Source organism: Symphalangus syndactylus, chromosome 6, assembly GCF_028878055.3.
Source record: "Symphalangus syndactylus isolate Jambi chromosome 6, NHGRI_mSymSyn1-v2.1_pri, whole genome shotgun sequence".
Classification (NCBI taxonomy): domain Eukaryota; kingdom Metazoa; phylum Chordata; class Mammalia; order Primates; family Hylobatidae; genus Symphalangus; species Symphalangus syndactylus.
In genome coordinates this window covers 21,404,840-21,417,040 of record NC_072428.2, presented here as the reverse complement: position 1 = coordinate 21,417,040, position 12,201 = coordinate 21,404,840, and the positions used below count along the sequence as shown (strand labels likewise).

The window sequence follows — 12,201 nt, the reverse complement described above, 5'->3', positions numbered from 1 at the left end:
CTTAGGTAAGTTTGAAAGAGGAAGTAAGATTGGATAAACTTATTGTAGACATGTATGAAAATGTAGGTTATCAGAAATAAAAGAAATAAAAAGCCCTTATAGTAATATCACTAGCTAGAGATGACTACTATTGTCATTTTGGAGTATTTCATTTCAGTCTTTGTGTGTGTACAAGCTGGGCAGGGAGAAATTGAATGATGCCATATACAGGTTTGAGCATCTCTAATCTGAAAATCTGACATCCAAAGCCTTTTGAGCACTGACATGATGCTCAGAGGTGATGCTCAAAGGAAATGTTCATTGGAGCATTTGGGATTTTGGACTTTGAGATTAGGGATGCTCAACCAGTAAGAATAATGAATGCAAATATTCCAAAATCTGTATAAATTTGAAATTAAGAACTCTTATAGTCCCAAGCATTTCTGGTAAGGCATACTCAACCTATATATTGCTTATGGGTTATCTTTTTTATGTTTGTTAGCATGCCAAGACCTGTAAATGCTGTTTTCACACAAACTGTTGTGCATTCATTTTCTGTTGTAGTCCATTGACATTTTCAGTCTATTTTTACTCCAGTACCACACCAAAATAACTATTTGAACAAAGAAGACTTATATGACAAACACTCCTTTAAAATAAAAAATACTGTAACTGCCTTTATTCCAAGTGTTAATATTACTCTGTGCCTAGTGCTGATTTTTAAATTACCTTTACTTTATTCTGCCTTATTTCATCCAGCCTGCAGATGGCAGAATTGTTTCATTTGAACAGCAATTTTGAAGGCTCCGTTTTATTTAGTGTGTTCTGACACTGGAATGAGAAGTGATTAAGTGAACAGTCTGTCTCCCTATTAGAGAAGAAGCGAATTAATGTTAGAGACAGGGAGCCACACTAAGAAAGTACTGGGTAATTTACTTTTTCATTTGGTCTGTCTTCATTTCATGATTTTTGCATGCGTGGATTATAAATGAACTAGAGCCTATAAATGAACTAGAGCATGATGTTTAAGCTGTACCATATGTAAACTGCTGAATTCCCTTACTTTAGTGAGAGTAATGGAGCTTAAATCTGCTTCATATTAACCATAAAGCAGTTTGTTCTGCATTTGTATTTTAAGAGTTTGCTTGTATTAAATTTTTTTTTAATCTGGAGACCTTTTAGCGTTCATGAATAAATCATCAATTTAAAGCTTTGATGTAATTGAGTTTGCTGAAGTATGAGCGTTTTGGTCTTAGGATAAAAGAAATACTTTAGGGAAGAAGAAACTAGAATTAGATTAGTGTACCATATTTGAAATTAAAGTCAGAATTATGCCGTAGAAAAATTGGAAGAGCCCATTTGAAGAAATATAGGAATTGCTTAGAGGGATTACTGTAAAATTCAGTGATTGGTAAATTGCTCATGTAGCAGAAATGGCAGGGAAAACAGCAATATGCTAAGCAAAAAATTTTAATTTATTGTGTCATTCTGTTGATGTAAAAAAAGAGTAAAATAGTTCTCATGAGTCATGAGACTTTACTTTTAAAATCAGCAAGTTTAAATATAAACTACTGGACCACATACATTACAATAGTCATTTAAAAATTTTTAAAAATGTTTTGTAATTGCTGTGGAAGGGTAGACTTCACAAGCCAATTAGGTATAATTTGCTGGCTTTATAAAAAGGAGCAGAACACTAAAGTGACCACAAAAGTGTTAAATTTTAACTAAATTTTGAGAACTTTGGGAATACTAATTGAAAAACTTGTGTAATGAGTGCAGCAAACTACTTACCTGTAGTTGTGGGAAACTAATAATAGGAAACATAATTGGTGCGTATCTTAAGACCTTCTTGATTTGACAAGAGAATGGTAGAATGTACAGCTTACTGGAATGAGGAGGGGGTCTGCATGTAAGTTCAAATTCAAATTAATTAATATTAGGTAAAGGATAAAATTCCATTCCAAGGAGTCTAGAAAAGTCTACACTATCTTAGTAGAGTTGACAGCAGCCATAAAGGGCAGATATTAATTATGTGCAGGCCTGTCACTTCAAGCTGATATTATGATTGTGTAATTACTTTCCCATCAGAAAAATATGTCTGGAAAAGATACCATATAGTGTTCTAATCAAAAGAGGGTATGCTAGAATGAAATATGTACTTTTATTAACACATTAATGCTTATGAAATCATTTTTCTAGCATGAAAGCCTGAGGATAGATTAGTTAGAATAACTACAAAATATATTGCACATTTAACTCTCCGTAATAAGCGAGTATAATCTATCAAGAGATAGTATTGAATAATGGAGATGTCCAAAATATCTTTCTTTGGTTTTTGTCACCTGACAAAAAGTATTTACTTAAATACTTCAAAGAGGTGGAAGCGCCTTTATCCTGAAGCCATAGGAAATCTCCATTTGAAAATGCAGTACAAGTTATTCAGCTTCCCAAGAGAAATATTTATTCTCATTTAACATTAGTGCTAAATTTCCTTACTTTTAACCCTAAAACATCAGTGGAGACAAAAGAAGCCCTGTTCTTCCACATTTGAAATATGTTAGCTATGCTACAGTGTTTTGCTTGTTTGGGTCTGGAAAGTTGAATAATCTGAAGAGAGAATAGGGTCTATGGAAAACTACAGGGGATGGATGTATTTGTTACCATGGTATTTTATTAGTAAATTGTAATCTAAAAGCCATGTTGCTCTTGAATGTAACCCTGGACGGTGGATTGGGAAGTGCAGCCGGACAAATACATAGTGTTTCCTTTTTCGATACCTAAGGAAAATGTTGTTATGTTTCATTGGGAGATCATTCTGGTTTGAGGTCGACTTCTCTGGATCCCCAGTTGAATTGTGGTATGCAACAAAGTGTGAGGTTAATTTAACCACTTAAATTCTGATCATCCTTGACAAGGCAAACTTTTCCTTTCACACTTATTAGTAGGAACCTTTGAATCTTGAATACTATAATATTAGACGAAAATAAAAACAGCCAGTTTCTTAAAGTCTGATCTTGATTATTCTGTTGTAGATCATCAGAACCATGTTTTTGTTGCTGCTGCTGTTTTGTTGTTGTTGTTGTTGTTTTATTTGCCTTTTTCTTTGGTCATTTTACCTGTAAATCTTTTTTGCAGAAACAGAAGGGAAAGGAGGAGGTGAAACCTAAATCAATCCTAAATCAATTTTTCTCTCTTTTTTTTTTTTGACTTACAAGCACCTGGCTTGAGAAGATGCATAGAACACTGGGGAATTATGAAAACAGAGTTTAAAATATCCCAAAAAACACTTATGGTTATAAAAAATTGAATTTTATGTTTCCCTACTATTTACTGGAGACTTAGTTTACCAGTTGGAAATCTTTTAGACTTTGGAATACCTTCTTTTTCAAATTGAATTTGCCATTAATTTACTTGAACTTATATTGATGCCTCATGAGGTGCATTATTTGTTGTGGCTGATCTTTCCTTTTTTTAATTTCAGGTGACCCCATTAAGATACTAATGCCATCACTGTCTCCTACAATGGAAGAAGGAAACATTGTGAAATGGCTGAAAAAGGAAGGTGAGGAGGTACCTTCCTAATGTCCTGTGTGCTTTGTTATTTGGTTATTTTTTTTTTTTTTCCTAATCTGTCGTGTTATACAGTATGTGATATAAATTAAATAAATTGTGTTCCTTTGGTAGTTAATGTTGTTTGGTTGAATACAATTTTCCCATGATAAAGCTGCAAAAGTTTTCTGGGTTCAGCATATATCCTTACACAAGCACAGAATGGTAAAAAATATTTTAAGGCTTTTTCCCCAACTTTTAGTCCTTATACCTAGCTTTTAGTTTCAACATCATAATTTTGACATTCTCCTTAGTTTATAACTTTATCATGATTGTGTGTGTGTGTGTGTGTGTGTGTGTGTGTTCGTGTTCTGGGAGGTAGGCAAGTTCATTATAAATTTTATTGGAAAGAACAAATAAGTAGAATATAAGAAAAACCCTCAAAAGCAGATCAGTGGAGGAGGGTTGTAGCCCTGCTAATTATTGAAATATAGTATTAAGCATTTCTAATTAAAACTCTGGGATTGGTGCTTAAAAGACAGACCAGTGCAGCTGAGCAGAGAATAAGGAAATAGATGCAGTTGCACATGGAATTTAAGTGTATAATAAAGGAAGACAATATTAGATTTATTCTTTATGTTATGTGAAGGATAAATTACAAATGAATTATACACTTAATGTATAAAAATGAAACTATGCAAGTCTTGAATTCCTCTGAACCCGGAAGTGGAATAAACACCTTAACTATAGCTCAAAATCCAGATTATAATATGAGAAATAAAATTTGATGGTAAAAGTACTAACTTTCATGTGGCTAAAAATACAAGTTAAGTAAAAAAAGAAGTGACAAATTGGACAAGAGTATTTGCGATTTCTATCACAAAGGGTTAATATCCCTAAAAAATCGATAAGACTCAACAAGAAAGTGGGCGATACATGAACAGATGGTTTACAGAAAAATAAGTGCAAATGGCTCTTAAACATAGAAAAAGTTGCCTAACCTTTCAACTGGTAAGAAATATGCAGATACTTTACCGAAATGTCATTTCTTACTGATTATATTGACAGTAGGTAAAAAGTTCTACAAGCTGTTCTCTTGATGATGCTGTGGGGGGAAGGGAAGAAGCAGGCACTCTTGGACATTGCTGGAGGAAATGCCAAATGGCGTAAATACTAGGGAAGAGAATTTGGCACTATTTAGATAAGTTTCATTTATGTTCACCCTTTGGCCCAGCAGCTCTACTTCGAGGGATCTGTCTGTGTTACACCAGCAAAAATAAGAAAAGACAAACACACACTAGGCTGTTTATCACAGCACTGTTTGAAGTAGCAAAAGGTGGAAACAACCCAAATGTTGGTTAGTACAGAATTTGTTGAATAACTTTTAGTATATCTACAACTGTAAAAAGGAATGAGGAATATCTCTTTATACTGCTATGGAGTGATCTTCATTGAAAAAAGCAAGGTACAGACAAGTGAGTATCGTATATATATATATCATTTATCAAAGAGGTGGCAGTGCTAATATTTAAGAAATTAGAAAGGATAAAATAAAACTTTAAAAACAACAATAGATGGTTATCTACAGAGTAATGGAGGGAACAGTGTGGGGGAGAAACTGGAAGCTAGACTTCTCTGAATATATCTTGTTTTGTCTCTTTGACTTTGGGACCATATACATATCTTGCACAATTTTATAACAAAATTAAAGTGTAAAAGAGCCCTAAAGATTGAAACAATGAGGCAGGTGATTCTAATTCATTTTTTTCCTCTCTCTTTTTCTGTCTCTCAATTTTTTTACATAACCATACAGAGAGGCACTATTTCAAATGTCAGATATTTGATTATATGCCCCTAATAGATTATAACTGAAGGATAAAGCATCTCCAAAAGTATAATCCTCAACTTTTAGAGTAATCATATTATGCTGGTTATGTTGGTATTGTTATTCTAAGGCTTTTGTATGTGTTTTATGGGATAAAGCAAATGACTGGATAAGATAATATCATTGGAAACTTGGATTTTTAGTGTAGTTTAAAGGAGAAACAGGTAAAAGTTTCTAAGGTTAGGAACGACCCTGTGATGGTAAATTTTCTAGCTCTTTCCCCTGGCAATGCCTAGAAACAAGGACCAATCCAGTCGCAGTGAGCACCCCTAGAACCCAGACTGTAGTCTCTAAATATCAGTTCCCACTAAAGTAAATGAAGGCTCCTTGGAGAGTAGCTACTTGCAGGCCTAGGGCAGGAGATGTGCAGATGAGCTTTTAATATCTTGTCAGTTCAGAAAGCAAGGAAGCTGTCAGAAACTCCTGAGGGCATCTTAAAGGACTCAGGAGCCGGAGATGAGATAGTTTGAGGATCACTAAAGATAATAAGGATAATATATTTAATATATTTCAGTACATTAAATATATTTAAATCCTAAGTTCACAGTAATACTAAAGGAAAAAAATTAATAATAATTGGTTAGCTTTAGAGGGTGCTAAGAAATTAACTCATTTTGAAAACGTGATAAATGGAAAGTCTCAAGCATTTTTCTCTACCTCTTCTGCTATATGAACCGTAGCTCTGAGTAACCAAGTAATTGATGAGAAGTTTCTCATTATTAGCATATCGCAGTTGTTAAAAGAAGAATCATAGAATATCACTGTATTGCCATTTTGCAATCTCTGGTAAAATAGTATAGCCAGTGATCATTAATAGCTGCTAACATCACAAAAAGAGAGATAACCAGATATTTCATGTTTCCCACTGTGAAGTAGTCTTGCCAGAAAATTGAACCAAATAGTTCAAGCCTATACCTCTATCATTTTCCAGGAAATACAGGGGAAAATATAACGTGTTCAATGACACCGTGAGAAGTATATCAGCAAAAGCTAGACTGAGGAATTCTATATGCCAGTTTCTTCAACCAATAAATTTCAGGGTGGTAGGGAAGAGCCCGGGGGAGGAAGGTAGGGGAATCTATAGCATACAAGAGATTTGAGACCAGTGCCAAGGTATGGACCTAATTTTAATTATGATTCAAGCAAATAAAACACATGGGGACATTTGAAAACTGGCTGGATATTTAATGATATTAAGGATTTTTTTTTTTTTTTTTTTTTGGACATGGTCTCTCTCTATTGCCCAGCCTGGAGTATAGTGGCGCGATCTCTGCTCACTGCAGCCCCAACCTCCTGGGCTCAGGGTGATTCTCCCACCTAAGCCTCTTGAGTAGCTGGGACCACAGGCATGCGCCACCATGCCTGGTTAGTTTTTTGTATTTTTTTAGAGACAGGGTCTCCCTGTGTTGCCCACACTGGTTTTGAACTCCTGGGCTCAAGTGATTCTCCTGCCTCAACCTCCCAAAGTGCTAGGATTACAGGCATAAGCCACCACACCCAGCATAGGAATTATTAATTTTAAAAGTTTAATAATATTTTGGTTATGTTTTGATTATTTTAAAAAAATAATCTCACCTATAAGAGATGTGAGATGAAATACTTCTGCTTAAAATGACAGTATCTCTGGGATTAGCTTCAGAATAACCCTGGTTGAGGTTGAGAGGGTAGGGAGGGGTATAACTGAAACAAGATCGGTCATGAATCACTTGGCAGTGATATAAGTGAGGTAAAAGGTATATGTGGCTTCATTGCCTTTCCTTACCAGTTTTGTATAGTTCAAAATTTTTATATATAAATTTTTTTAATATATTTTTTAAAAGTTGTGCATAGTGCTTTCAGGATATAATTTGAGATGAGAAACTAGTACCAGATGAATTGGAATGTTGATATTATGAAGAGAATATCTGATACAATACCTACCATCTATAAAGCTGTATTACGTCACTGTTTCTGGCAACCATTTTGCCAGATTTTAAGTACCTAATATGGTGCTTAGAAAATAAAGACTATGAATAAAAGAGGTGAGTATGTTACAGTGCTTATACAGAAGGATAGAGGAACAGCTAATGTGAAGGAAGCTGGGCTTCTTGTTTTTCTGGCAGCTACTTTCTTTTCCCCTTCTTCCTTTGCCATGTGTGGTGGTAGAGTCTCCCCTCCAGGTATTGGCCACTGGATAGCCTCTTTAGCACCCTATGTAGCTGTCTTTCTCTATGCTTGACTCATTCTGTATCAGGTTAAACTATTGTGGAGGAAAGAGGATGAGTCTACAGTACCTATTAGGGATTGTTAGACAGAAAAATAGAGAAATTAGGGGTGACTGAATGAGTCCCCCACAGCCATTATTATGCTTCACCTGGAGCAATGGTGAATCAAGTGTTAAAAAGGGAAAGAAAGAAGGGAAGAGCAAGTAGAGAATGAATAACATGGTCTGGGGAGGACTTGTCTAATTCCAGAGACTAGCCCTGGCAAGGACTTCCAGGGTATCCCAATGTGATTTAGTAGGCACAGATGTCACTTATACAAATGTTGGTATTGAGTGGTCCAGTCTAGTGCTTGTAAAATAGTATGAAAAGAGTTTAGGCAGTGGGCAGGACACCAGAGTCTGGAAGAGCTGTGTTGTGATTCTAGGAGGTCAAGCCTTTCATGGCATTGCTTTTGCCACTAATGACAGATTTGGGGATCAGGAAGAGGGCTGACAAGTATTTACTTGAGAACACTAGCCAAATGAGCCGGGGAGTTAGGGACAAGGCCTCACTTCTTTGAGGGAGTCTGGGGTGTAAGGAAAGGCAAGAAAAATTGCTGTGGGTTGAGCCTCTGTGGAGGTTAGGAGGTATGGTGCAGTGAGGTTATCCAAATGAACATTACTGGTCCTTGATGGACCCAACCAAGTCTGATTGGACATACTACTTAATTCTGTTCCTCAGTGGGGAATATGTCTGAGTTTGTTCATGTTTGTGCTTCCCATAATGACTAACATCGTAATTGGAATAGAACTGCAGTGCTGTAAGTGGTCAGTTAGTAAGGGTAATGGCAGAGGGGAAAGTAAGCCAAAAGCAGGGTACATGACAAGGATCAAAGAAGGCTTTGCAGATGAGGTAGTATTTGAACTGGTCCTTGTAGAATAAATGGGCTTTTTGAAAAAATGAGAAGGACATTCCAGCTAGAAAAACACGGGTGAAGTCTTGGAAGAAAGATGTCACTGAGACATACTTTAGCAACAGCAGGTAGGTCTGGCTGCACTAGGGGCATAATGGCTGTAAGATCAGATAGATTATTGGAAGGATCTTGAATGCCAATCTGCAGTTTATCAGTCTGTGAGGGTCCTTATCCTAAAGCCAAAATATATCCACATTCGCGGTTTCTTAATAGGAAGTGGTTTCTTTTCTTTTCCTTTTCTTTTTTTTTTTTTTTTTTTTTGAGACAGAGTCTCACTCTGTCACCCAGGCTGTAGTGCAGTGGCCCGATCTTGCTCACTGCAACCTCCACCTCCCAGGTTCACATGATTCTCGTGCCTCAGCCTCCCAAGTAGCTGGGATTACGGGCGAGCACCACCATGCCCGGCTAATTTTTATATTTTTAATAGAGACGGGGTTTCACCGTGTTGGCTGGTCTTGAATTCCTGACCTCAAGTGATCTGCCCACCTCGGCCTCCCAAAGTTCTGGGATTATAGGCGTGAGCCACTGTGCCTGGGCAGGAAGTGGTCTCTACATACTTTTCTGAGCCCTATTAGTAGCATTGTGTTGAAAGGAACAGGCCCTAAGAGTAACCTGGTATGAAGAGATAACTGTAGGCAATTTAAAGTAGCCTCCTTTTCCTGCTCCCATTTGAAAAGCCAACACTGAGGACTCCTAATCAATGTGATGATCTAAACAGATGGGGTAAAGCGTCTGCTGTCTATTGGATATAATATTACAAGTAAATCTTTTCAATGTTAAGTGGTGTTGGCATGCAGAGAAAGGAAATCACCAAGTGTCCCCACATCTGGAGCGGTGAATGGGAGTTGAGGCCATATGCACCACTAGGCCTGAGCTGGAAGGCTGGAGTTGCTGACTTTTTCTTTTTTTGGTGGCGAGGTGGGTGGAAGGAGCAAGGAAGGGAAATCAAGAATCAGATTAAGATTTGAATATGGTAAGATTTGAAATGCATATTAGACATTCAAGGGAAGGTGTTCAATAGACAATTGATTATAGGAGTTGAAGTTCAGGAGTGAAGTCTGACTTGGAGACAGAAATTTGAGAGTCATCAGCATGTGGATGGAATTTAATGCCATGTGATAACAGGCAAATTGATTTTGAATCTATATGGAATAAGAATGCCTACTCCTCTAAAGAGTCCTCCTAAGGGTCAAATTTATAGTACTTGCATTTTCTGGGGACCCACAGGTAGAAGTGAAGTTCCTAGGCCGATCGCCTCCGTGGGTTACCTGGTAGAAGCCATTATTCTGGAAGAATACAGCTTCTAATCCAAACCATACAGAATTTGCAGATAAAGTCTCACTTACCAAAAGTTGCAATCCCACATTTAATAACGTGTGTGGAAGAAGTCTTTTAGGAGTGAAGTCAGTAGACATAACAAGGAGCAGGACTGGATCCCAAGAACTTCAGTTAGTTGGAATTACAAAAGTCCAGGCAGATTTGAAAAGGATAAACAGAACTTCTGGTAATGAAAAATATAGTCTCTCAAATTAAAACCCCCCAAACCTCAAGGGTGGGCTGAAGTGTGATTAGACAGGACTGAATGAAGAATTTGTGAACAGAAGGACGACTAGAGGAAATTAGGTTGCATGTAGCCCATAGAAACAGCACTGGAAAATATGAAAGAGAAGTTGACATATGAAGGGTAAAATAAAAATTATTCAATAACCCAATAGGAATTTCAGAAGAAGAAGAAGAAAAGAGGGAAATGGGAAGAGGTAATTTTCAAAGAAAAACATGGCAGAGAATTTTCTAGAATTTAAGAAAGATATGTGTAATGTAAATGAAAGAGCCAGTACACCATTGGAAAGCATTTTGAGCAATTGGCTCTGCATGGCTGCTGCCATCTTTTAAAATAATTGTCAGTATCTAAGAAAGTTCTACCTTTATAAATAATGTAATCAATTGGAATCTGTTTTTAGGTTTCTTTTCTCTGATGAATTACAGAGCTTTGGCTATTTCCATATTCGATATGACAGGGTGTTGGTGTCATTAAATAATGATTCAGACACAGAACAGTCTTTTAGGGATTATTTTAAAAAGATTCACTTTCTTCACACTTTGAGAATTTATAGGTAAGCAGATGAGGGGATTCTTGGGCCACATTTATCTTTCAGACTTCCAGCTCACTGGCAATCTAATAAGTTATTCACACCTGTTAGAATATGAGCAGTAAGGTAAAGAGCCAGGAGACATATAGTATCATTATTCTGTTCTTTTTTCCTTTTGAGTACAATGTGCTATTTTCATGTAGGACAGGCCAGGATATATTTTAAGTCCCTGGAGCATGTTTCCCTGAAGGTTGCTCTTAAAATTCCGTGTTCTGCCAACTGAAGGGAAATTTGTTTTTGCCAAAACACAGTAAATAATTGAGAGCAGTCTTAATCCTTGGTTCTTAGTGGTTCACTGGCTTCTTTTTGAAGCTCATCACCTTTGTGATTTGTGATCTTTTGAGTATAATTTGCTGCTTTTCATTAACACGTACTGTATACATGAGTATCAATATATGTTTAAGTATGCCTGGTTCTTGGTACATTTATGATAACTTGTTTCATTTTATATTAAAAACATTTATATTCTGACACCATACTTTTCATATTTTTTCTCTTATTAACTATTTTTTGTTTGTTTGATTTTTGAGATCTTTTTAAATGTATGGTCACCATAAAACAATGAGTTTAAACCTTTATACATTAAGAAAATTGATATTTTTCATGAAAAATGATAGTGTTGCATCTAATTATGAATCTAGTTTAGTTCTAAGCAGACTAGATAAGTATTTGAGAACATTCAATGGACAGCAGTTCAGTCTTAAAAACCATTAAGTTTTTTCAAAAATCTGATTCACAGCTTCTTTTACTAATGCTGTGTGTGTGTGCGTGTGTGTGTGTGCGCGACATTTTACACCAAGGAGGTAAGGGTGCAAAGAAAAAACTCTGGCCCAGGAATCATGGTTTTTCCTTTGGGGTTCCTCCCTGCCATGAACTACCTGGGAGTGAGTTGAACTAGATGAAATCTAAGGTACGGAATATCCTGGATTTATAATTCTATGATGACTCATTTTTATTTTCTTTTTTTAAGTAACTGAAATATGCAGTATTATGGCGTATAAATTATTTCCATCTTTGTTGAACTCATGAGTCTAAGAAAATGTTTTATAGTGACTATTAGAGTACTTCATTTCAGGCTGAGGATTGACGAAAACATTTACATCATAAAATTAGTACAGAAGACACTCCGAAAGTGCTAGGTAACACCCACAATTTCAAAATCTTTTGAAAGGTCAATTGAGCTATCATTCGGCATTTTTATTACAAGTTTTTTATTTGGAGGGGGCATGTGCTTCAGATATTTTCAGTTTAAACTGCATCTAGTTTATTTTTTCATCAACTGAACTGTCAAATCTGTTAAAATAACAAAAAGGAAAAAAATTCTTGTTCTCCTTTTGTAAGAGAATATTTGAGGTTATGAAAAACCTTGTTTTTTTTTCTCAGAATATTTGAGATTTTTCTGCTCTGCCATGAAGCACTATGGAACAAAACCAGGCTGAGATAATTCCATCAAACACTTAGCCACACACACAGTGCCTA

General features: G+C 36.1%; 1 protein-coding gene across 6 annotated transcripts in view; it reads left to right on the top strand.

The window, feature by feature from the left end:
* Window positions 1-12,201, top strand: part of PDHX (pyruvate dehydrogenase complex component X) — a 198,075-nt gene that overhangs the window by 9,047 nt on the left and 176,827 nt on the right. For all 6 annotated transcript variants that reach the window (XR_008658385.2, XM_055281937.2, XM_063640986.1 and 3 more), the window contains exon 2: window positions 3,464-3,544. Coding sequence is in view for 5 of the 6 variants with exons in the window: in XM_055281937.2 (XP_055137912.1) it covers window positions 3,464-3,544 (81 nt within the window). In the remaining variant the exon portion in view is untranslated. The remainder of the gene's footprint in view (window positions 1-3,463; window positions 3,545-12,201) is intronic.